The sequence below is a fragment of the Columba livia genome, chromosome 8, assembly GCF_036013475.1.
Source record: "Columba livia isolate bColLiv1 breed racing homer chromosome 8, bColLiv1.pat.W.v2, whole genome shotgun sequence".
NCBI classification, from domain to species: Eukaryota; Metazoa; Chordata; class Aves; order Columbiformes; family Columbidae; genus Columba; species Columba livia.
The window spans coordinates 181,033-206,346 of NC_088609.1; the positions used below are offsets into that span (position 1 = coordinate 181,033).

The 25,314-nt window shown below is 59.6% G+C and overlaps 1 protein-coding gene across 13 annotated transcripts; it reads right to left on the reverse strand.

Moving 5' to 3' along the window:
- Positions 1-584: 584 nt before the first annotated feature.
- Positions 585-24,383, reverse strand: LOC135580071 (uncharacterized). 13 transcript variants are annotated; one of them, XM_065071374.1, is made up of 21 exons: positions 24,231-24,380; positions 20,814-20,996; positions 17,807-20,244; positions 17,380-17,622; positions 16,054-16,675; positions 15,823-15,917; positions 15,603-15,694; positions 15,331-15,469; positions 14,975-15,166; positions 14,606-14,737; positions 14,326-14,403; positions 13,877-14,041; positions 13,602-13,723; positions 13,221-13,286; positions 12,972-13,110; positions 12,683-12,821; positions 10,517-12,399; positions 9,360-9,534; positions 3,611-8,555; positions 2,215-2,529; positions 585-1,796 (listed from the first exon to the last, which is right to left on the reverse strand). In XM_065071374.1, the coding sequence occupies exons 3-17, from the start codon at positions 18,179-18,181 to the stop codon at positions 12,275-12,277; spliced, it is 2,724 nt and encodes a 907-aa protein (XP_064927446.1). In that variant the 5' UTR covers positions 18,182-20,244; positions 20,814-20,996; positions 24,231-24,380; the 3' UTR covers positions 585-1,796; positions 2,215-2,529; positions 3,611-8,555; positions 9,360-9,534; positions 10,517-12,274. The 13 variants fall into 13 exon arrangements, with proteins under 13 accessions (XP_064927446.1, XP_064927449.1, XP_064927456.1 ...); XM_065071377.1 differs by adding an exon at positions 1,936-2,068 and having other exon boundaries at positions 9,360-12,399; XM_065071384.1 differs by having other exon boundaries at positions 9,360-12,399; positions 14,975-15,163.
- Between the last annotated feature and the right edge of the window lie 931 nt (positions 24,384-25,314).

Consider the following 25,314-nt stretch of genomic DNA (forward strand, 5'->3'; position numbering starts at 1 on the left):
TCTTGCGGGGCAGGAGCAGGGCTGCTGTAGCGGTACCTGTGGGGCAGCCATAGGGCTGCCATGGGGTTACTGAGGGTCACGTATGGGTGGGGGGGCCGCGCGCGCAGCTGGGTGTAGCCCCACCCACGGGGGTGGGATCCGTGCTGAGGGGCGGGGACTGGGAGGACACGCCCATTGGGAGGCCCACCTGGGGGAACTGGGCAGGGGGTGGGGCCTCCGTGTGTCACACCCCCATAGGAGGAGCCGCTTGGGGTAGGGAGAAGGACACGCCCAAAGAGGGCGTAGCTTAGGAAGGGAGGGGTGGAGCCGAGAGTAGAGTGGGCTCTGTACAGCACGTGCTCTGAGGGGGCGTGGTTTAGCAGGGGCTGAGTTTAGGGGTGGAGCCGCGGGCGGGGCTTCGATGCATTATGCTGCTGGGAGGGGTCTGTAAGGGACACGCGCCTCGGGGAGGGCACAGACTGGCAGGGGCGGAGCTTGGACGGGGTGGAGTTGGGGGTGTGGCTTTCTCAGACCACGCCCTTGGAGGGAGAAGCCGGACTGGATAGCACACTGAAAAATTAAAATTAGCTGTTGTTAATCACATCTAGTTTGATGTCTTTTTATTTTAACTCAGAGGTAATTAATAGCGGTCATGTTTTTGCACAACCCCAAAAAAGCTGTGGTTAAATTCAGACTGTCATAACTGTTTTCTAATATTATTTTACATCTAAATATCTTTTAGTGTTCTGTTGGGAATCATTACTACCTGGGAACCTTTTAATACCTCTGTTTATAAACAGCCACTACTTCGTGGTTCCTTTATACTTCTCTTTAAAAAAAGAAATGTAACGTTTTGACTCTGTTTGGTTCTGAGCTTTGTTGCCTCCCATCTCGTGGCTCTGTTATAATTTAAATACTAAACACTCCCGATCACTTTCCAATGCTGTTTAAAATCTAAAGCTTCCTCACTTTGTTTCCTATGCAGTCATTCGTGTCTGCGGTTTATTTCATAACGGTTGTTCAAATGAAGCTACCAATGACTCCACATTAGTTTTCTGCCTTTATCATTTAAAAGGAATTCCAAACAATGTGTTTTTTAAACTAGCATTCAGATTGGGAACAACTGCTGCCTAGTTCACCAAGTAATAGCTGAAATTAAATTTACTTCTTGTTCATGCCTATATAATTTCATCTATTTACACTTTAACATTTTTATCATTACATTACTACCAGGCGGATTTACTAGCACACATTATTTTTTATTGTAGATATAAACTAGAGGTTTTTTTCTCTACAGGTATTACTTCCAATTAGCACTCCAGTATTTATATTCCACTCTTTTAAATTTTACTACATAAATTGGGGATAATTACTGTCTGCAGAGTTTTGAGTAACAGCTAGAGTAGATGACAGGCATTATTCACTCCCAAAGACTCTTCTGGTTGCTCTTATTTAAGTTTTAATTCTAAACGTCTTACAGTAAGTAAGTAGTTCAAATAATAGAACACCAGGACCTTGGAATTTCCAGGCAAACCCACCGCAGCGCCTCGACGTGTCAAGATTGTCGGTGCCGGCTCCGCCAACAACGCGTCCAGCGAACGCCGCGGTGCTGCCGGGGCTGCGGCAGCGCGACGGAACCGACCGGAGCGCGGGGAGGAGACTCAGCCCAGCAGGTACCACACGTAACGTGGAACACCGGGCGGCCCAACTTCATTTCAAAGGAGGAACACGCACACGGAGCACAAAGGATGCTGTTCTGCACGAGACGCGCTGTCCTTAGCAGCTGCACAGCGACGCTGTCTCTGTGATTGGGAGATCTGGTGGCAAATGAGGGAGCTCTGCACGTGGCACCTTTCAAACCTGCACAGAGTCACACTTCACCCCGCAGGTGACACCAGAAACTAGGAAGTCTCCAAAAAGAATTTACAGCCCCACACCCGAACCAGCTGCACTCACCTCCACCACCAATCCTGCTCTACACACACCTCCTTCTCCTTCACACACCCTTCAACAGCCAGACCCACAGCCATCTCCTCACGGTCATTCACTGCACTGAACGCAGCAGGGTAGGGGTGGAGGGGAGAGAAAGCTAAAGGAAATTTTTTAAAAACTCCCTGTGTTTCTTTCAGTGGCATTTTTGGCGTTATTTTTGTTGGGGGTTGGGGGACATGTTGGGGTGTTTTTAATTAAGGAAACTGCTGTTTCAGCCTGCAAGTGAAAACAAACCACACGCACAAGGCTGGACACGGTCAAAGCAGCCCCAGCTCGTTCCGCAGTCGCTGACAGCGCGTCCATTCAGCCGTCTGCCCGCCCTGGCGCGCTCCCCCAGCGTACCCGGCTGGACACACACACGTGTGCTGGGGAACTCGGACCAGCGCTGCGGTCTGGGGAGGAGTGAAGGACGAACCAGAAATAGATCCTGCAAGAATCCGTCTCTAAAACACTGTAGATCAACAACGACAGTTGTAAGTCACAGACACTCCTCCTTTTCTCTCGGACTCTCACAACAGTAATAAGGAAGTCCTGAAGGATGGAAAACACCAGGACAGGCTGGGAACAACAACAAAGGTAGGTAAAAGAAGGTAAATGGGGGCTCTCAGGGGCCCCAAAAGACAAGCTCAGCTGTCCTGAGAGGAGCAGATGGGAATCAGAGGAGTCCTGAGGGGATTGGGGAGGGGGCTGTCCTGGTTTCATTAAAAAACAAGTTTCTCTTTCAGTGAATTTGCCTGTCAGCTAAAGCTTCATATTAGCTGCATTTTCCTGGAGAACCAGACACATGTTTTGGTAAACATTGCAATGGAATGCTTACTTGTTGATAGGACAGATTCACATCTTGCAAGAGGAGCAACAAGAAACAGGTGACCAACAAACTGACCAACCGTGTATAACATCCCCTTCACATGAATACTTCATATACAAGTGGCAGATCATGAGGATCTTGTCCTCTTTGCCCCTTTTCGTCCCTTCTGCTTATGGTGACATTAGGAGAGGACCTTGCTAGTCGTCCCTGCAAACTGAGGCCTACTGAGAGACTGAATCCAGCTCCGGTTGGCTGCAGAGTCCAGTCCAGGACTTCAGGTGCTGGCTCTGCAGTTGCTGAGACTTTCAGGATTGGTTTTGTATTATTTTCTCTACTCTTAATATAGCATTAGTAAAACATTGTCAGTTTTTCCAACTCTCTTCTCTCTGTCCTTCTTTCCCTCCGGATCGCCTGTCCTGAGTGGGAAGGGGGGAGAGGGAGGGGCAAAAGGGGGAAGTGGGGGGGAGACGGGGTTAACAATACATCTGCCAGGGTTTTACTGTCACCCCGCAATCTAAACCCTCGACAGGGGCCAACAGATGGGGGTCCTGAGAGGAGACAAGAGGGGAAAATGAGGCCTCTGGGATGTGACAAGAGCAACTGGGGAAGTTTTGAGGGGAAGAGAGAAAAGAGGGGAATTTAATGGGGCAAAAGGTCAAACAGGCACCGTGATGCCACCAACGAGCCTGCAGGGACCCAAAGGCAGGCAGGGCAATCGCAGAGGAACTGGGAGGAAACGGGTTTCTGAGGGAACAAGGTGGCGAGTGAGCTTGTGAGGGGTCCAGAGGCAAAGGGATGTGTCCCGAGGAGAACAAATAGAGAGGTTCTTACTCTGAGAAGCTGTCCCGGACTTTGTTCCACCAGCAGCCGTCCTGCGGTCTCGGCACAGCCTGGGGATCCCTGACCCGCACCACCACAACCTTTAACAGCACATCGGGCTGCTCTAGAACCGGAATGACAAACAGCAAGTACTTCTCTAGGACAGCTTTGATGTGGGATTGTTCTGTTTTCTCTGCAACGGACAGGGAGACATTTCTCCTCCCCACAGTACCACTAAACACCCCACCCATGATTGTTCAGGCATTTTGGGGCTGAAAGCCCCATCTCTCACTGGCCTGCTCCTCCAGTAACGTCATCGTCACCCCCCGAGTCCCCCCATTTATTCACTCAAAAAAAAAAAAGGTAGAAAAGGAAAACAGCCCCAGCGGGCAGCACGTTACTTTAAAACGCCACTTACCTATGTACATACCAGAGCGCCCAAAAATGGGGGGGCAGCGCCCCGAACATCCGCAGCCACGTCCCACAGGCCGGCAGCCGCCCCCCGGCACGCTGGGGACGGAGGACGGAGCCGCGTCTCCCGCTCCGGCGCTGCTCCCCCCACCCGGGCTGGGGGGTCTGCTGAGCACGGGGCGGTCACAGCTCCCCCTCTGAAACACAGGAATTCCACATTAGAGTTCCGCGTTGGGGCGGCCGGGTGCAGCACCGCGCTTTGCCCGCAGCCTTTCCTTCCTTGTCCAATTTATACAACGGCCTCTGCTCCTCAGATTCCGCCAGGGCTGCTCTCCTCGCATTACCACCAGGTGGTTCCCCAATCCCTTTCCCGCGAGCTAAAATACCCCCCAACGGGCAGCGTTTCCCTTCTGAGGCCCGTTGCAACGCGTGACGGCAACTCTTCTAGCAACAGCACAGCTTCCAGCAACCGGAGCATCACATTTCATCTGCCTCCCTTGTGCCGTTAATACACTTTATTCTTTTCAAACGGCTTCAAGGGCCCGCACCCTTCAAGAAACCTGCTTAGAATCAGTGCAGCTACTAATCTTCTTCTCTTTGCGTAACTCTACAGCTCACGCGAGAGCAATTGCTTCAGCTTTCTGGGCAGAAGTCCCTGGAGGTAAAGCTTTAGCTTCCCTTACCTGCTGGGCGGTCGGCACCGCACGCCCGGCTTCACGTACCCCTCGCTTTACGCAAAGCTGCTCCCATCGCTGACCCGGGAGGCTTCGGCATCCTCCAGCGGCCGGTCCCTTCAATCCGCTTCTGCTGTTGCCGAGCAACCGCGGGCCACCGACTGCCGGACGGATCCACTGAGGAAAGAAGCCGCGCCGACAACGTTAGCAGGAGCAATATTTACATCGTTAAGGAGGCACCGAGGGAGGGATGTCGTTTTCACACAAATGGGGACCTGACCCCCGTCGGGGGGACGGACACCGGCACGCACAGACCCGACCGCGAACCCCCGCGGCTCGATCGGCGTCTCTGCCCCCCCCCTTGCCGGGCGCTGCAGTACTCGAGTTTCGCCACAGGGCGGCAGCACCGAGGCGCGCCGCGGCACCGCGTTGGGGCGGCCGGGTGCAGCACCGCGCTTTGCCCACAGGACGGCGCCACTGAGACCCGCCGCGGCAGCCCCGGGCGAGCGCTCGTGCCGCGTTTCGCGGGAATCCCGCCAAAAAACCCCCAAAAAACAAACGCGACCAAACCAAAAAGCGCACAGAAAGAGCCGCGGCGCGAAAGCCGCGCCCGCAGGACACGGAACCCGCCGGGGCTCGCCCCGAGCTCCCGCCGAAGCGGCGCCCCGCTCGCCACGCCGCCCAGCCCGCCCGCAACCGCGCCTTAGCTCTGCTTGTAACCGTCCCCGCGACCGAGGGGGCTGCGCCGCTCCCGGAGGGGCTGCCGCACCGGGCACGGGCGCTGCGCCGGAGGGAGACGCGGCTCCGGACCGCACGCCTCCCAGCAGCTCCGCGCCGCGCCGCGCCGGCCCCTCCCGCTCCCCCCGTTCCAACGGCACGGTCACCCTCGCCGCTGCCGCACTCACCTGCCGCCTCTTTCGCCGCTCCGTTCCCCTCGCGCTCCCCCGCCGTCCCGCCGGGCTCCGCGGGCACCGACAGCCGCCGCACCCCGGAGACGCCCGCGGCGGGAGGTCCCCGGCTGTCGCCTCCTTCCCCTCCGCCCTTCTGCCGCCTCCGGGAAACCTCACGAAGGGCGGCCCTGAGCCGCCCGCCTCCCGATGCCCGGGCGCCGGCCGCAGCGAGCGCTCCGCAGCCGCCCCGACCCCCGTTCCCGTTCGCTCCCGGTCTCGCCCCCGGCCCGGCACCGAGACACCGCGGACCTATCAGCGCTCGCGGTTTGGGCATGCGCACTAGGGAGACCGCAGCACCCGCCCCTTGCCGCATCCCGGTTGGCTCCCCGTGACACGTCAATCACCTCACTCGCCGCCTATCAGAGCTCGCGATTGGGGCTTGCGCAGTATGGAGAACGCAGCACCCGCCCCTTGCCGCATCCCGCTTGGCTCCCCGGGACACGTCAATCACCTCCCTCTCCGCCTATCAGCGCTAGCGGATTGAGCATGCGCACTAGGGAGACCGCAGCACCCGCCCCTTTTCCTCAACCCGGTTGGCTCCCCAGGACACGTCAATCACCTCTCTCACCGCCTATCAGCGCTCGCGGGTGGGGCATGTGCAGTAGGGACACCACTACGCCCGCCCCTTCGGCAACATCATTGGCTGCGGGCGGCACGCCAATCAGCATCTCTCCGCCTATCAGCTCTCGCGCTTTGGGGCATGCGCAGTACCCAGCCCTCGACGCCCGCCCCTCCGGCAATCTGATAGGCAGACAGAATGGTAACTGACGTGCCTAAGCAGCCAACCAGCGCTCCGCTCCTCCAGCCCTCCAGCCCTCCCGCGCCATCTGATTGGCCCGCTCTGCATCCTCACCCGCCGGCTCGCCGCCCTGCCGGGACCCGCCCCCCGCGACCTTCGGCCGCGCGGAAAAGGGGGGCGGCTGGTCACCCGCAGCAGGAAAAACCCTTCTGTCTTGCCTTGCCCTTCGCCCTTACCATTGCACGGCTGTGCGCTCGTCAACGTAAAGCAGCCGCCTGACAGACGCACGCTCAGAACTTGACTAGGCTGGCTGGGGTTTTTGTCTGTCTTACGCACACGGACTTGCACTTCTCTGAGGAAACACGTTCTTTTTTAAGCACAGCCTCCCCTCGGGGAAAAAACGTGCCCGCTGTGAGCTCCCAAACACCAGGCAGCCGCGGAGAAACCAGTGAAAGCCAAGACCCACAGCGGCAACGTCAAGTGCCATTTGGCTTCAATTCCGATCACGCGCTTAAAAGCCTCTCTCGGTCCTACCGGTGACTGCTCCTGTTCTGGAAGGACAAACTGTCTTACCTGAACATCCTAAACTGAAGGCTCCACGGAACAGAACGGGGATTGAGCCACAGGACAACGTGCCGTCCATTTACGCTAATGGGGGAAAAAAACCCTAGAATTCAACCCCAAATTTAAAACTGCACGTGTCTTTTCCAAGCAGAAGGATCCTGTGATTCCACAAAAAAAGAAGGGCAAAGAGCAGGTCAGCTTATCAGAGAAAGACAGGGACAGGGAGCAAGACAAGGAGACACAGAGAGAGGGAGAGAGAGGCAAAAGGGACGGAGAGGCCAAAATGAGCGCTCCACAGCCTCCCCTCCCTCGCCCCGACCCCCGTTTCCCCGTTAACTCCCGCTACCCGCCCCGGGACCCCACGGACGCGTTTGCCAGGGAGGCAGCTGTTCAAACGGGATTGAGACGGCGCGCTCTGATTGGCTGCTTTCCACCCCGCCGCGCCGTCCTCCTATTGGATGCTCCTTCCCGCGCTCCGCCCCCAGGTGCCCGCCTCAGCGTCGGACCTGACTGAGGACTGCGCAAGTTGGGCATGCGCAGTACGGACACCGCAACGCCCGCCCCCCCGGCAACCTCATTGGCTGCCTACGCACATCAATTGCCATTCTCCCCGCCTATCGGCGCTCCGCCCCTCCAGCCCTCCCGAGCGATCTGATTGGCCCGCTCTGCATCCTCACCCGCCTCGTCTGTCTTCTTCAAGCAAGTTCTGTTTCAAGCACAGCCTCTCCTTGGGGGGAAAAAAAACGCCCGCTCCGAGCTCCCCAACACCAGGCAGCCGCGGGGAAACCACTGAAAGCCAAGACCCACGGCGGCAACGTCGAGTGCCATTTGGCTCCAATTCCGATCACGCGCTTAAAAGCCTCTCTCGGCCCTACCCACGACTGCTCCTTCTCTGGAAGGACAAGCTGAACGTCCTAAACCGAAGGAACGCAACTCCGCTGGCAGCCAATTTGCCTCTTCTCCGGCTTCCCCGCGGAATATCTTGTAGCGCCCTCCAACTCGCAAACGTTCTTCCCCAGTCCACGGCCCCAGAGACGCGGCATCTCCCGAGCGGCGAGCGGAATCGACCGCGCGGGATTTTCTTCACGGCGCGGAGAAGGCCACGCTGGCTAAAAAGCAGGCCAGAGCACCTGAACCCGTCTGCCGCCCCCGGCCTGCGGCCCAGAGACCGGGAGCGCCCTGCCCGAGGGGCCGCGCGGCTCCGGCCGGCAGGTCTCTCTCCCCTCCGCCCCCCGGCACCGAGGAGGCGCTGCCGCCGCCTCGCCCGCGCCCCCCGGCAGCGGGGCCGCCCCGGGAGAGCCGGGGGAACCCGCCTCGCCGCCGCCCCCGGGAAGGGCGCGGACGGGCGCGGGTTTAATCCCCGAGGGAGAGAGAGGCCGGGCTCCCCGCGCTCACCTCCCCAGGGAAGGCGCGGCCAACGGCCGCTCCAGCTCCGAGCGGCTCCCGCTCGTTGCCGCCGCAGGTCACTTCGGCTCCGCCGGACGCGGCCCCCGGGCAGCGCGCGCGCCCCCTCCGTCTGCCGCAGCTCTGGCTCGTCGAGGCCCCCCGCCTCCGCGGCTCCCGCTCCCGACGAGCTCTGTGCAGCAGCCTGGGCTTCCCGCGAGGTCACAGACCCACCGCTGCCAAAAGAACGAGGACTGGGATTAACCCTCCTAAGGAGCCATCGACGGAGGGGTGTCGTTTGCACACCAATGGGGACCTGACCCCCGTCGGGGGGACGGACACCGGCACGCACAGACCCGACCGCGAACCCCCGCGGCTCGATCGGCGTCTCTGCCCCCCCCCTTGCCGTGCGCTGCAGTACCCGGGTTTCGCCACAGGGCGGCAGCACCGAGGCGCGCCGCGGCACCACGTTGGGGCGGCCGGGTGCAGCACCGCGCTGTGCCCGCAGCCTTTCCTTCCTTGTCCAATTTATACAACGGCCTCGGCTCCTCAGATTCCGCCAGGGCTGCTCTCCTCGCATTCCCACCAGGTGGTTCCCCAATCCCTTTCCCGCGAGCTAAAATACCCCCTAACGGGCTCTTGTGCAGAGCACCGCTACCGCGCCGTCCTCCCGTTACGCGTCACGCAGGACGACACGGCTCATCTTGTAACAGAGACAAGCAAGAACTACGAACGCTTCTAGCGGCACTCCACAGGCAATACTAAAACCTGCCCACGACGTACCGCCCTCACAAGTTGTGCTCCAAGTTTATCCCGCCCTCTCCAAAACAAAACGATTCCGGCACGCGGCTCAAGTCCGTCTAACGCTCAGCGCCGCGATCGGGACGCTCGGCCACACGGGCGGCTTCACGGCGCTCGCGCCCCTTGCACGCTAAAGCCACCGCAGCTTCCGCTGTAGGTTTTGGCGTTCGAGTGCACAGTCAGAGCCGACGCCTATCCGAGAATCAAACCGAACTGCGGTACGCCTCACCGCTACGTACGGGGCCGGCTCTACACCGCGACGGAGCGCCGGAACAACCGACACCAAAAGCTGGCCGCACGAGCAACCCCACAGCAACCGGTTCCTGAGGGCTGCATCTTGTAGAACTTCACCGCAGCGTACACTAACTCGGCAGCTTCTCTTCAAAAGCGGGAAGAGAAAACAGGGACAGGCACCTGAAAAAACAAGGCAGAGAACAGAGCAGCTGGGAACACCGTGTCATTCGCACGTGCACGTCCCACAAGCCCCCGAACGTGGGGGGGCTCCCCGAGGAAAACAAAGCGGGGGCAGCGCCCCAAACAGCCGCAGCCCCGGCCCGCAGGCCGGCAGCCGCCCCCCGGCACGGCAACGCTTCCGGCCGACCCGAGAAGGGAGCCGTTCGTGCCGGCCGGTATCGACACCCCCCTTTTCCAGGCAGCTCGGAGAACTCCCTTTGCCAGCGTTGTCCTGGTACGTTTCCCTCGTCCGGCTGCTCTTGTCTGTACCCCGCGTGCACCATCAAGATGGTTTTCTAGGCACGTTTCCCATTGCCTCGTTCGCACAGAGCTTCTAAATTCGCTCTTACCTGTTCGTCCGATCCCGACAGAGCGCGTCAGCTCCTCGCGCCGCGAGGCGCCGCTGCTCTCCCGTCGCCGGTGACGGCTCCTTTGGACCCTAATTCTGATCGGGCTATTAATCTCCTATTAATTGCTTATCCTCTTTGTTACAGTTTCCTGACGTTGGCTGGAGGACACGGCCACCTGGGCTCAGAGACGCGGCTTCCGTACCGGTCTCTGTCCTCTCGGTGGCTGGTTTTACAGCGGCGCCTGCCAATTTATGGCCAGTTTCCTGAGCAGCGTTTCCCTTCTGAGGCCCGTTGCAACGCGTGACGGCAACTCTCCTAGCAACAGCACAGCTTCCAGCAACCGGAGCATCACGTTTCATCTGCCTCCCTTGTGCCGTTAATACACTTTATTCTTTTCAAACGGCTTCAAGGGCCTGCACCCTTCAAGAAACCTGCTTAGAATCAGTGCAGCTACTAATCTTCTTCTCTTTGCGTAACTCTACAGCTCACGCGAGAGCAATTGCTTCAGCTTTCTGGGCAGAAGTCCCTGGAGGTAAAGCTTTAGCTTCCCTTACCTGCTGGGCGGTCGGCACCGCACGCCCGGCTTCACGTACCCCTCGCTTTACGCAAAGCTGCTCCCATCGCTGACCCGGGAGGCTTCGGCATCCTCCAGCGGCCGGTCCCTTCAATCCGCTCCTGCTGTTGCCGAGCAACCGCGGGCCACCGACTGCCGGACGGATCCACTGAGGAAAGAAGCCGCGCCGAAAACGTTAGCAGGAGCAATATTTACGTCATATATTTATATTTGGTATCAAAAGAATTTGTTTGGGGAGGTAATTACAAAATGAGAACCGGTTCCATTACTAAAGTACCACCTTGCTCCCCCTTCAGATGCATCTGTGCACATGCGAGTAAATTAGTGGGGGAAGTGATTTGAATGTGAAATTCTGGGTTAGCTGTATTGCAGTTAGTGTTGTTCTGCAGACACATTGATTTGGATCTAAAATTAATGGAAGGGATTGACGCTTAATATGCTGTTTATTGACATCCGTAAGAAATTACAGAAGGTAGGAGCTGAGGGATGTAAGTATTGCTCAGCTAACTGAAATTGCATATAAAGTTTATAGTCACAGGAATTAAATGAAGAAAAAGGGCAAGAGGAGCCCAAGCCTGTGCTGTGAAGTTTGAACATGAAGTTCAGGCCCGGCAGCTCCCCCCCCATAAGCTGCGGCCAGAAGAAAAGAAGTAAAAAGCTGACTGGCTGCTAAAGCGGCGGAAAAAGGTGTCGGGGGGGAAAGCGGCGGCTGCTGGAGCTGGAGCTGCAGCTCCTCTCCTCTGGGCTCGCCGCCCGCGGGGGCTGAAGCGGGGGGACAGTCGCCGCCTGGCCTGGAAGCCCCGTCTGATGAGGGACAGATGCTACAATATGTGGATGACATTTTAATCACTACTAGAACCAAGGAGACGTGCGTGACCTGGACCCTGTGGACCAGAGACACCTGCAATGCAATAAGGAAGCCACACGAACCTTTAAGAACTTAAAAAGGCTTTGATGTCAGCCCCTGCTTTAGGACTCCCAGGTGTGAGTAAACCATTTTCCCTGTTCTCTGTTCCCTATTGGCTGAGGACAACCCTCTGCCCCACAGCCCCGCACACAAACTGCCAGAAGCTCCCATAGGCTCCTTTTAAAGCCCAAGGGAATCCAAGCTGGGCCCGTATATGGTCAGTGCTCTAGAAGCTTCTCTGGTCCGAGGCGTTTCATTAAACGAGGGCCCCGTCTGTCGGCCGGGGGGTGTGGGCATGACCAGAGCGTCCATCAACTAGAGCTGCCCGGTGCTTTCCTGCGACTGCAAAGCGCTGCGACACGGCGGCCGTGGGCACCCCGGGGCGGGGCACGAAGCTGCTGCGTCCCCCCAGTTCTGGATCCCCCGACCCAGAGCAAAGCGCAAAGCGCTCCCCTCCTCCGGCTGCCGACAGCCAGCCCGGCTTCTTGCACAGCCCCCTGGTTCCCCCCTCACCCCGTCCCCCCAGTTAGTCCCAGGGGTGTTTCTGAAGCCCATGGACACCTCAGCCCCACCCGGGGGCAGGATGGGCCTCTGCTGGCTCTGCCCTGGTGCCCACTGGTTTGCTCCCCGTGCTCCTTCTGGGGGGGCCTGGATACCAACTGGATCCACCTGGGCACCCCCAAAGCGCCTTTTTAGCACTTATTTTTCTCCTGAAAAAGCAAACACAGCGGGGCTTTCTGCCATCCTGCCCCAGGGACCCCCACTCAGACCACACCGGTGCTTGGTTTCCCATCGCCATTTATTGCAGCCGCTGCCTGCTCAGTGCCCGGGGCGGTGGGACCGGGGCCGGGACCCCGTCCTGCCCGGCTGTCAGGGGGTTGGTTCACGGCGGGGGGGCGGGATGGGCGGCAGCAGCTGCGGTGCCAGGGTGAAGCGTCTGGGAGACGAGACTGGTAGGTGCAGCAGCACGGCTGATCTCAGCGAGGAGCGGGTGCCTGGGGGCGAGGGGCAGGGTCAGCCACAGACACCCACCAACAGGGTCCTGCCCCCACCCTGAAGCACACAGGCTGTTGTCCCACACTGCCCAGCACCACCCCCCATGTCCCCCAGCTCCCTCCAGCTCCACCACGAGGACCGGCTGCCCCAGCAGCCAGTGCTGCCCCCACAGCCCAGCCCAGACCCCAGACCCCCCTCCCACCCCGCCCAGCTGTGGGCACAGACCCATCCCCCCAGACAGCGGGGTGTCCTCTGCCCCCCGGTGCCCTGACAGGGCCATACTTGGCCGGTTCCTGGAGGTCGAGGTGTCTGGGGTGGCCCTTGGCATTGTGGGCAGCTCAGAGCCCCCCATCATGGAGAGCTGCTCGTCCTGCTGGTTCCCATCAGTGCCGTCCTGGCCCGACAGCTGCATCGCGTCCTTCTGAGAAGGGGAGAGCGTGTGACCCAAACACGGGGCCCCGTTCCGCATCCCCCAGCAACCCTCCCCCAGCCAGCTCTCCCCGGGGAAACTGAGGCACGGATGGATCCCCCCACAGGCTCAGATCCCCCTCCCCACCTCTGTCATCCCTACCTTGTTGGGGCTGCGGGCACTGGGTTTGGATGGCCGTGGGGTGCTGGGCGGTTTGGGCTGGAAACGCGGGGGCGTGACGGTGTGTGGGCCCCCACAGCTCCGCGGAACAGTGGGGTATCTACACTCGCCCGTCCGCTCCCTGTGGGACAGGACATGGGGGTGCTCAGTGCCCGGCAGGTGGCACCCCGTGTGTCACTCGACGCCAGGAGGGGTCGGGGGGTGCTCCATGTTCAGGGGGCAGTTACTCACGGTCCAGGTGCCAGCATGTTGAGGGGCCGGTCGCAGGACAGGCAATGGAAACCGGGCAGCAGCTGCCTGGAGGGGGGAGAAAAGGGCTGGGGAGCTCCTGGGGGGCACAGCCCCACCTGCACACCTGCCACAAAACGCCTCTGCACCCACCCCCCAAGACTGGTTCAGGAGGGCTCCTCCCGCGCGTGCCCCCTCATTGTGCCGCCTCTATCGCTGCGAAGCTGCAGCTGGCAGGAGCACAAGGCACAGCCACTTGCTCAGCATCCCCAGGGGCGCTGCCCACGTGGCTCCCACGCCAGGTACCACACCGGCACGAGCCGGGACAGCCAGCAGGAATAGGGCCAGCACTGCCAAAGCCACCACTGTCCCCATCGCACTCACTTCCTAATCCCAGCGGCATCGTCACGCTCTGCCTGCAGCGCCTTCTCCTGGAGCTGCCCGCTGAGGCTCTTCCACCGCTCCTCCTGCTGCTGCCGGAACGCCCCCAGCTCCCGGCGGTCCAGCTGTGGACGGGTGACACCCTCAGCCAGCTACCCCAGGATGGGACATGGCGGTCCCCTGGGGCACAGCCGGGAGGGGGGACCCTCGCAAGGATGCTGCCTTAGGCTGCCAGGCCCCCAAGGTGCCAGTTCTGCGTGGAGGGGACGAGCCCTCACCTTGCAGTCCATCTGTCTCTGCAGCTCTCGCTGGAACTGGTGCCAGCCCTTCTCCTGGCCCGTCACCTGGCTCGTCACCTCCTCCATCATCTTGGTCAGCCGCTCCTCGCACGCCTCAAGCTGGCTGCGACTGACTTTGTCAGCCAGGGCGGCTTTGTCTGCTTTCTAGCAACGGGGAAAGGCAGGAGAGCGGTGGGGACAGGATGCAGGGACAACGGGAGAGGGAGAAGTGGCTACGTGGCCCTGTTCACCCCATCACCCCCGTGGGGTTGGTCCCACCAGCCGAAGGGACTCGGGGCCACAGAGGGACCTGGCAAGGGACCCGCAGCCGGGCTGGAAATCCTCCCTCCCCCTGGCTGGTTCTGCCAGCCGGCACCCAAGGGACAAGGGGTGTTTGTCACCCTGCCTGGGACACCCTTGGCTGGCACCGGGGCCCCTCGAGCCCGTACCTCATCGATTCCCAGCACCAGCATCTCCTCCTTGTCTGCTTGCTTCTTCTCCAGCCTCCCCAGGGCCTGGGACAGAGCCTTCCAAGGTAGACAGCAGCCCGTGATGCCACGGCAGGGTCGGAGCTGCCCCCCGGCCAGCCGAGCACCCCCTGCCTCCCCACCCCATCAGAAACCTCCAGGAAAGGCATTGGGAAGCTGTGCAGGGCTGCGAGCAGGGTGGCAGGGGGACAGACCCCTTGGGGTCCCAGCCTGGGCTCTCCTGCAGGTTACAGCCACCCACCTTGATGTCATTCTGCTTCTGCTGACGATCCTGCTGGAGGTTTGCAAGGGCCGAGCTCAACTTCTCATAGTCCTTTTGTAGCTGCATGATGCTGGCCTGGAGGCACTTGAGTTGCTCGTCCTGCTGCAGGGACTAAGAGGACAAGGCGGTGCTGAGCAAGGGGGTGGCTGCCCCTCGGGGACAGACCCAGGGTATTTTGGCTGGTGGCCACGGGCCCTCAGTGCAAGCAGGACATTTGCTCCAAGGCTTTAGTTCCCTTCCGTGCTGCTGACTCTCACAAGCCAATTAGGGGGGCAGCGAGGGGCTCCCCCACGTTGAAATGTCTGAGGGGTCCTGGCAGCTCAAGCCCCCTACACCACATCTCCTTACCTGTCTCCTCCACTTCGGATGACTCTCCACCTTGCTGCCTGCCTTCTGGACCAGGGACTCCACCTGCTCCTCGAGCTTCTCGCAGCGCTGGAGGAGTTTCCCCAGCAGCACCCTGGTGTCCGGGCTGCAGACGTGGCACCCTGCGTGCTCGTGTCCCCCGCTCTGCGCCGTCGTCCTCGGCTCGTCCACCTGCTGGCAGGGGAGGAGGAATCAGCTCTGAGCCGGGCTGGATGCCGCCCACAAGGCCAGGTGCCGTGGAGGCTCCATGGCCCCATCCAGCCAGGGGACGTGGCCGGGACCCCGCCAGGACCCCCCCCGAGCCAGCGGGGGCTGGGAGCGCTGCCCCCGGGCCTCACCTCTGCCTGCAGCTGCTGTGCTGCCTCCATCACCAACTTATTCACGTACTTGGCCGCAAACTGCTCCAGCTCGGCCTGGGTTGGCTCCTGCTGCTTCCCCAGCTCCTTGCGCTCTGCCTTGACCTTCTGTCCCTTGGGCCTGGACAGCGAGACAGGGGCAGGGGCAGGCTTAGCCTTCGTGGGGGTGTCCCTCGGCCCCCAAACTGGGATGTTCCCAGACCCCAGGCTCCCTCACATCCCTGCAGGTAGGAAACCCTCTCCCATCCTTTTACCGCGGCTGTTGGGTCATCTGGCCACTGCCGTCTGCTTTTCTGCCGGCTCCAGACCCCCTCGTCTTTCTGGGAGCATCCTCCACCTTGCTGATCTGGGAACGGCAGTGGGGGGGGTGAGGGCACAGCCCCCTGTGTCATTCTGGCACGGGGAGCCTTCAGCTGCCCCCTCCCTGCCCAAACTGCTGTCCCCACAGCCCCTCGGGGACTGCTGCCGGCTCACCTTCTCCTTCTCCCCGTGGAGGGCCCTGGCCGTGTCCTGCAGGAAGGACACCTGGCACCTGAGGTCGGCCAGGATGCTGGTGATGCTCTGCCGGCCTAGAGGGACATGGTGCAAGGGGATGTGCTGTCGGTGAGGGGGTCTCACCCGTGGGGCCAGGCTCTGAGCATGACGAGCCCCTGACCCAGGGTGTCCCCACACCAAACAACCCCGCCAGCCCCCCCGTGCTCTCACCTCCCTTTGGGAAGAGCCGGCGCACGTCCTCAAGATCTGCGCTTTCTGCTTTTGTAGATTTAAGCTGCTCCACCTGTTCCTTCAGACCAGCGCAGAGCTGGCCGAGCTGCCCAACCTGTGACAGCACCTCCCGCATCTCCGACTCGTAGCTTGAGGTGCTGGTGGAGCCCCAGGGCTTGGCCGGCTCTTGGGCATCCCCTGGGATGGTGGCTTTGGAGCTGGAGGACCCAGGCTGCACCCCAGGGGTGGTGGTGTGGGTCCCAGAGGATCCTGCCTGCATCCCCGCGGTGCTGGCCTGGGCATCAGGGGCCCCTGGTTGTGTCCCCAGGGAGGTGCTGGCCTGGGTGCCCGGGGATCCTGCCTGCATCCCCGGGGTGGTGGCGCTGGCACCAATAGACCTCTTGTGAATGGAGGGAGCGCCTGACAACTTCACAGGGGTCGCTGGTTGCCCCTGTATCCCTGCTTGCATCCCCGGGGAGCCAGACCCTGCAGTCCCCTTGCTGGTCTCCATCCCAGGCTGTGTCCCACGTCCCTTTGGCTCCAGTGCTGAGCTCCTCCTGGCCTGGCTGTCCATGGCCACCTGGGTGGGCTCAGCGGGGGCAGACTGGCCCCCACCACCCTCCTGGGAAGAAGAGGCAAAAGGCAGCAGGTTTACTGGCAGCTGGGCAGCCTAGAGGACAGACCCCAGAACCCCCCGCCATGTCCCCAGTCCCCGTCCCCAAACCACCATCTTGCATGGCCAGACTCGTGTTGAAAACAAGAGCCCAAATGCAAAGTGATCACGGGGTCAGCCCGGCCATGGAACCAGAGGGATGGGATCCCCAGGGATGGAACCCCCAGTATCACTGCCCAGCACCCCAGCCCACAGGCTGTACCCCGAGGCAGGAGGGCTGGTGTCCCCGAGGGAGCGGGGGACGCAGCCGCCTCCTGTCCCTGTGCAGCCCGGCAGCGTCCCGGGGCTTCCCCTGGAGCTGGGCGAGGAGAGGGACACCCGCTCAGATGTGGGAGCGGGATTTAAAGAGTATCCCCGAGTGAACTGGGGCACGAGGCAGAGGGACACTGGGCAGGGCTGTGCCTGGGGACCGCGGCTGAATTGCATGGGCAGAACTTTATCTCCCCTCCTGCCCCTCCCACGGTTCTGTTTTGAGGGCTCTCTAGTTCAAAAGTGCCTTAGCAACTCCTGGGACACCCTTCCCATCTTCCCTCCTGCTGCCCTTCACGCTGGTGACACCGATGGCCGTGGGGCAGGGGCACAGTGTGACAGGGCAGCAGGAGCGGGGAGGGACGAGGGCCCAGCTCCCTCCCGGGGCACCAGGGGATGCTCACCAGGCCAAGCGTCTCCTGGATCTCCTGGATGTCCTCCGCCAGGCCAGAATGCGCCTCCTGCAGGGCATGCATGTCCTCTGCCAGGCCGACATGTGCCTCCTTCACCTCCTGGATGTCCTGTTCCAGGCCAGAATGCGCCTCCTGCATGGCCTCCTTCATCTCCCGCACGTCCTGTTCCAGGCTGGACTGCGCCTCCTTAAACTTGCTGATCTCCTCCCACAGGTCCTGGAGCGAAGCCCTTTTCTGGGAGAGCGGGTGGGGGGTGAGCCCAGGGGAGGGTCCCTGGGGACCTGGGCCCCGCTGTGCTCTGCTGCGGGAGCTCGGGCTTAACCCAGCCCTTGGGCTGAGGGCGGCACGACGGCAGCGCGGAGCCCGGAGGAGGGGGCGTCTCGTGGGGGAGCACCCAGGGACCAGCAAGAGCATCTACCTTGGGGACATCTCTCTTCTCCTCTTCCGTTGTTTTTGGCGTGGCCTCCTTGGCCACGGAGGAGACCTTGGAGTTGCTCCCGGTCCCCTCCAGCGTGTCCTTCTCATCCAGCTGCTGCTTTGGTTTCCAGAGGTGCTGCCCTGTGCCCAGGGCTCCATCCTCCTCCTTCTCCTGGCCAGGCTGGGCCTTGCTGTCCTGATCCTTTGCCAGGCCGGGGGTCGGGCTCTGCCCTGGCTCCAGGACAGACAGCTCCTGCTGGCCCAGCTGCCCGATGATGGCCTCAAGCAATTTGTGCAGTGCCACCAAGTCGACAACCCCCAAATGGGGTGTCCCCATGGCGGCGTTCAGCATCTCCAGCAGTCCACGTGTGGCCATCGCTGCTGCTCTGCCCGAAAGCACTGAACTGGATGTGGGAAGACGGGAGCTCTTCTGTCCGGAGATGATGTTGGAGGGATGGGCAGCCAGCAGCCTTTCTCCTCCTCCTTCTTGCCACAGAAAGTGATCCAGTCACCAAACAGATCCAAGTGCCAAAAGCAATCCGAGTGATGAAAGTGATCCAGTCGCCAAACAGATCCAAGTGCCAAAAGCAATCCGAGTGATGAAAGTGATCCAGTCGCCAAACAGATCCAAGTTCCGAAAGTGATAAAACCACCAACAGCAGTTCAACCACCAGAAGTGGCTGAACCACCAGTAGCGATCCTACCACCAAAAGTGATGCAACCACCAATAGCGATCCCACCACGAAAGCGATCCAACTGCCAAAATGAGTCCACCACCACAGTGATCCCACCACGGCAAGTGATCCCACCACGGCCAGTGACCAAATGGGCGAGGGGCACAGGTGACAGGGGACAATATAGTGTCTCTGTTGCCTGGCAACAGCCGCCCCAGGAGCCAGCGGGCGCCGCCCTGGTCCTTTGTGATGAAGTCACCCACGGGATGGGAGATGCTGAGGCTCCCTCCTGCCTTTCCCACTTTACCACCTACAATGCAGCTGGTGACACCTCAAATGTTGTGGCAGGTCACTGCAGCCCGTGCCCAGATTCAAAGTACAATCAGACAGGTCATGGGGAATGAAATCTCATTTCACTCAATTAAATACCCTCAGTTTTAATTGCAGAGAGAATGGCTTTATCCGTGTTGTGCACTAAATGAAACTCTCCCGACGTCTCACCCTTTCCTTTCCCCACGGCACAGTTGGCCTCGGAGGCGATTCCCCTTGGCGGCAGATGTGCAGCGACTGGCTCACGAGTGCACCAGCACTGGGAACCTGGGCTGAAAACAAGGTCAAAGTGCCTGGTTTAGGACGCCTTTCCCTGCGGTTCATCAAGCAGAAGGGTGTCTTTTGAGAGGGAGCTGTTCTGAAGGGATTTCTTCTGCCTCTCTTGACCGTTGGCACGAGCCAGCGGCTGCTGACCAGGAAATGTGCTCATCGCTTGCTCCCTCATGAACACTGTCCTGGCCTTTGCAGCTAGAACAACATAAACCAGAGGATGTTTCCTGTCACCTCTGCAAGAAGGTGGTTCAAATGCAAAGGCTGATCTTGCCTGTAAGCAGCACAAACTGCTCTAGAGACAGCTCTTTGCTGGGGATGGAGCTGTGAGAGAGGTTCTCCAGCTGGCACGGCTGCCTCCCTTTTGAAACACGGGCAATCTTGTGCTGGGAGTCCCGTCCCTCAGCCTCATGGCTCTGACATCTCCTCTGATGCTTCAGAAACGCTGCTGCTATCTACACAGCCATTGCAAGATCCTTTTGCACTGCGAACTGAAGCTGCTCCATAGCTGAAAGGGAGACCCCAACACAGAAAGCAGGGCTGCCATGATTCCTCTGAGAGTGAACCCCACATCCCAAAGAAAGCCGGTCCTTGGAGATGGCCAAGTTTGGAGCAGCGCTGTCACACGTGAGCTGCGAGTCACACAAGGAAGAGTTCCAGAGGACGGAGCATGTCCCCAGATGGCTTTTGCCAGCGCTGACTGAGGAAGAGGCGTCCTGTCCAGGGACCTCTGCACAGACATCTCCAGGCAGAGCAAGACACTGGGGGGCAACAGCCCCTCTCAAACCCCAGTTTTGCACCCCAAGTGGCCGCACGGCAATGGGCAAGCGTTCATCCCGGGCCAGAGATGCTGGCTCCAGAAGTCATGGCTTGCTCCTGGGAGGGTCTTCTTGTGTCAGAACCTCCTGTGTTTCGCCACGCATTTTTCACTGTCAATGACTTTCATTTCTTTTCCCTCTACGCTCTCCTCCGGTTTTGCCGTGGAGAGCAGATGCCAACAGTCTATTCCAGCCTTACGGGATCTTGCAGACTTCTCCTTTGCTGTCTGTGGTGCTGGTGATTGCCTTCTGCTGTCCCTGGTTCATGTTGAAGATTAATTCCTGGCAGACGCGGTTGGTGCTGCTGAGCAACACTCTTGGCTTTGTGCTAGTGCTCAGTAGGACACCTACAAGGAAGCAGGTGTCAAAAACCTCTCGGTTCTTGTGTTGAATGGTGTTGTGAGGAATCATTTAACTTCTCATTTTCATCGTGAGCTCCTGGGGTTTTTGGCAAGACTGGCCTCAAAAAGGGCCGGGTCTGTCCGGGGGGGAGGTGGGGAGGGCACTAAATTCAGCTCAGTGCTCAGAAAGCAGGGGCCGTGCCGGGAACCACGAGGGGCCCGGCCAGCGCCTCGTGTCCCGGGGGCCCTGCCTGACTTTCTGTGTCCTAATGGGGTGTGAAGTGGAGCAGGGGACAGGGAGCTGGATGAAGAGGGTCCTGTGGGACCCCAAAACTCTCCCCACCCATCGTGCTGGTCCTCATTGCATCACCTCATCCCTGCCCGGGGCAGCTGGCATCAGAGCAGTGTCCCCTCCCCAAACCCACTGCACCCCAGCGCTCTAAGCACCCTGGATGGTCCAAACTGTTCTTCGCAGCCCGAGCTGGCCCTGCCTGGGCTGGAGATCCTCCCCAGGCAGCCCCCACGTTCTGGGGGTGCCACCCAGACCCTGCAGCGCTGGGTACCCCAATACCCACCAGAGCTCGGCTTCGAGCATCCCCTGGTGCGGGATGCAGCCAGATCTTCAGTGATGGGGAGTTGGCAGGTTGGGACTCCAAAAACCATCCATGGCCGATCTGACACCCCCGCAGATGTGCACCCCCAGCAACACACCGGCCACGCCGCCCAACTTCCCCGACGCTCTGGCCACGTTCTCCAAGCTGCGAACCCCCGAGAGCCACACAGCAGCATCAGCCCCATCACCTCCATGGACAGTGCCCCCGGGAGCTTCAGTCCCTACTGGGCTTCCTCACCCACAACCCCCAGCCCGCCTGGCTGCCCCCTCCTCACCCACCGCCCACGGCCTCCACCACCCCCTGCCCCCCAGAAAGCCACGGCCACCATGGACAGCCAGAGACCAGACTGGGTTGGCGGAGGTGGGGGGGTCAGGGGGGTCCCAGGCCAGGGTGTTGGGAGCGGGGGCTCCCCTGAGAATCGCACTGGAAGAATTTTCTAGGTATTATTTCTAGGGTGGGGGGCACACACTGCTGGGGAGGGCACTGGCCCTTGAGAGCCTCTAGATGGTCTTTTCTCCCCTCATTTTTTAAAAATATATATTTAATATATATAAATCTAGAGAGAAGGAGCAGCAGCACAGGGGTGGGTGCTGGGTGGGGGGGGTTTCTTAACGCCCCCTCCCACCAGCATCGCTGCAGCGGGGTGGGAGAGCGAAGGGGACGCAAATAACGAAGAAATCAATGGCCAGAGGCAGCTGTCGGCACCCAGGTCATGGCTATGGGGGCACCCTGGATTGGGGGCACACAGCCGCTGGGCCCCCTGCCTCTGCATGTCCCAGACCCCTGATGAAGCCCCCAAAGCAATCCCCTCCTCCGGCTCCCATTACCCTTTGTCCTATCATTGTTTGCCCCCGAGAAGAGCCTGGCTCCATCCTCATGGCACTCACCCTTTATGTATTTATAAACATTGATAAGGTCCCCCCTTAGTCTCCTCTTCTCCAAACTAAAGAGCCCCAGCTCCCTCAGCCTTTCTTCATAAGGGAGGTGCTCCACTCCCTTAATCATCTTCGTTGCCCTACGCTGGACCCTCTCCAGCAGTTCCCTGTCCTGCTGGAACTGAGGGGCCACAACTGGACACAATATTCCAGATGTGGTCTCACCAGGGCGGAGCAGAGGGGAAGGAGGACCTCTCTGACCTACTGACCACCCCCCTTCTAATACACCCCAGGTACCATTGGCCTTCCTGGCCACAAGGGCACAGGGCTGGCTCATGGTCATCCTGTTGTCCACCAGGAGCCCCAGGTCCCTTTCCCCTCCACTGCTCTCTAATATGTAATTTCCCAACCTATACTGGAACCTGGGGTTGTTCCTGCCCAGATGCAGGACTCTACACTTGCCCTTGTCAAATTTCATCAGGTTATTCCCCGCCCAACTCTCCAGCCTGTCCAGGTCCCGCTGGATGGCAGCACAGCCTCTGGCGTGTCAGCCACCCCTCCCAGCTTGGTGTCATCAGCAAACTTGCCGATAGTGCACTCTATTCCCTCGTCCAAATCGTTAATGAATATACTGAATAACATTGGCCCCAGCGCTGTCCCCTGAGGCACTGCACTGGATACTGGCCTCCAGCTGGACTCCGCACCATTGACTACCGCTCTCTGGCTTCTCTCCTTAAGCCAGTTTGCAACCCACCTCACTGCTCTATTGTCCAGACCACACCTCCTCAACTGAGCTGTGAGGATGCTGTGGGAGATTGTGTCAAAGGCTTTGCTGAAGTCAAGGTATAGACCACATCCACCGCTCTGCCATCGTCCATCCACCTTGTTACATTCTCATAAAAGTCAACAAGGTTGCTCAAGCACGACTTACCCTTGGTAAAGCCATGCTGACTGCCCCTAATAACCCTCTTATCCTTGATGTGCCTTGAGATGGCACCAAGGAGAAGCTGTTCCATTACTTTCCCAGGGACAGAGGTGAGGCTGACCGGTCTGTAATTACCCGGGTCCTCCTTCTTGCCCTTTTTGAAGACTGCAGTGACATTTGCTTTCCTCCAGTCCTCGGGCACCTCCCCCATTTCCCAAGACTTGGCAAAAATGATGGAGAGCGGTCCAGCAGTGACTTCAGCCGGCTCCCTCAGCACCCGCGGGTGCATCCCATGCGGACCCGTGGATTTATGGATGTCCAGACTATTTAATTGCTCCCTAACCCAGTCCTCATCAACTAAAGCAAACTCCTCCACTGACCTGGCTTCATCCGGGGTCTCAGGGGTACAGGGCTCCCCAGGACGGCCTCCGGCAGAGTAGACAGAGACAAAGAAGGCATTCAGGAATTCTGCCTCCTCTGTATCTTCTGCCACCAGGGCACCCACCCCGTTCATCAGTGGGCCTACATTGCCTCTGGTGTTAGTTTTATCTGCTATGGATTTGAAAAAGCTCTTTTTGCTGTCCTTGACCCCTCTCGCCAGCTGTAATTCTAGGGGGCCTTGGCTATCCTAGCTGCCTTCCTGCATCCTCTAACAGCAGCCTTATATTCCTCCCAAGTGGCCAGCCCCTGCCTCCATGACCTGCAAACTCTCCTCTTCTGCTTGAGCATACCCAACAGGTCCCTGTTCAACCACGCAGGCCTCCTGGCTCCCTTCCTTGACTCCCTTCGTGTGGGGATGCTCTGATCCTGAGCGTGGAAGAAGCAATCTCTGAATGCAACCCAGCTATCTCGGGCCCCTTTTCCTTCAAGCAGTCTTGCCCGTGGGATTTCCCCCAGCAATTGCTTGAAAAGGCCAAAGTTGGCCCTGCTAAAGTCCAGGGCTGCAATTCTACTTGCTGTTCTGTTCCTGCCGCCCAAGATGCTGAACTCCACCTTCTCGTGGTCACTGCAGCCCAGGCAGCCCTCAACCTTTACTGCTTCGACCAGACCCTCCTTGCTAGCGAGGATGAGATCCAGCAGTGCACCTCTCCCAGTCGGCTCCTCCACCACCTGCATGAGGCGGTTCTCACCGACGCACGGCAGGAACCTCCTGGACTGTGGCTGGCTGGCTGAACGGTCCTTCCAGCAAACAGCAGGGAACTTAAAATCCCCCACAACAACCAGGGCCTGTGACCGTGAGGCCGCTCTCAGCTGCCCATAGAAGGCCTCATCAACTTCCTCAGCCTGATCTGGTGGCCTGCAACAGACGCCCACAGCAGTGTCACCCCTGCCAGCCTGACCCTTGATCCTGACCCATACACTCTCAACTCGCTCCTCATCCGCTCCTGGGCAGAATTTAGTACACTGTAGCTGCTCTCTCACATAGAGAGCAACTCCACCACCACGCCTGGCTGGCCTGTCTTTACTTCATTTGATGAGGTTAGTTGTAATCGTTTAGTTTCTCGCTGACAACACGTCTCTTAACTATTAGTTAAATACAAACTAAGCTCTCAGCTCCTAAACAACGTGTTACTTAACCTTCCGTCTCCCTCTTGTCGTGCAGAAGGAGCTAAAAGGTGAAAAACGTCCCCTCACCGCGCAGGCGGTCAGAAAGCATTTCCCTCACGTCAACCGGTTCCTGAGGGCCGCATCTTGTAGAACTTCACCGCAGCGTACGCTCACTCGGCAGCTTCTCTTCAAAAGCGGGAAGAGAAAACAGGGACAGGCACCTGAAAAAACAAGGCAGAGAACAGAGCAGCTGGGAACACCGTGTCATTCGCACGTGCACGTCCCACAAGCCCCCGAACGTGGGGGGGCTCCCCGAGGAAAACAAAGCGGGGGCAGCGCCCCAAACAGCCGCAGCCCCGGCCCGCAGGCCGGCAGCCGCCCCCCGGCACGGCAACGCTTCCGGCCGACCCGAGAAGGGAGCCGTTCGTGCCGGCCGGTATCGACACCCCCCTTTTCCAGGCAGCTCGGGGAACTCCCTTTGCCAGCGTTGTCCTGGTACGTTTCCCTCGTCCGGCTGCTCTTGTCTGTACCCCGCGTGCACCATCAAGATGGTTTTCTAGGCACGTTTCCCATTGCCTCGTTCGCACAGGGCTTCTAAATTCGCTCTTACCTGTTCGTCCGATCTCGACAGAGCGCTTCAGCTCCTCGCGCCGCGAGGCGCCGCTGCTCTCCCGTCGCCGGTGACGGCTCCTTTGGACCCTAATTCTGATCGGGCTATTAATCTCCTATTAATTGCTTATCCTCTTTGTTACAGTTCCCTGACGTTGGCTGGAGGACACGGCCACCTGGGCTCAGAGACGCGGCTTCCGTACCGGTCTCTGTCCTTTCGGTGGCTGGTTTGACAGCGGCGCCTGCCAATTTATTGCCAGTTTCCTGAGCAGCGTTTCCCTTCTGAGGCCCGTTGCAACGCGTGACGGCAACTCTCCTAGCAACAGCACAGCTTCCAGCAACCGGAGCATCACGTTTAATCTGCCTCCCTTGTGCCGTTAATACACTTTATTCTTTTCAAACGGCTTCAAGGACCCGCACCCTTCAAGAAACCTGCTTAGAATCAGCGCAGCTACTAATCTTCTTCTCTTTGCGTAACTCTACAGCTCACGCGAGAGCAATTGCT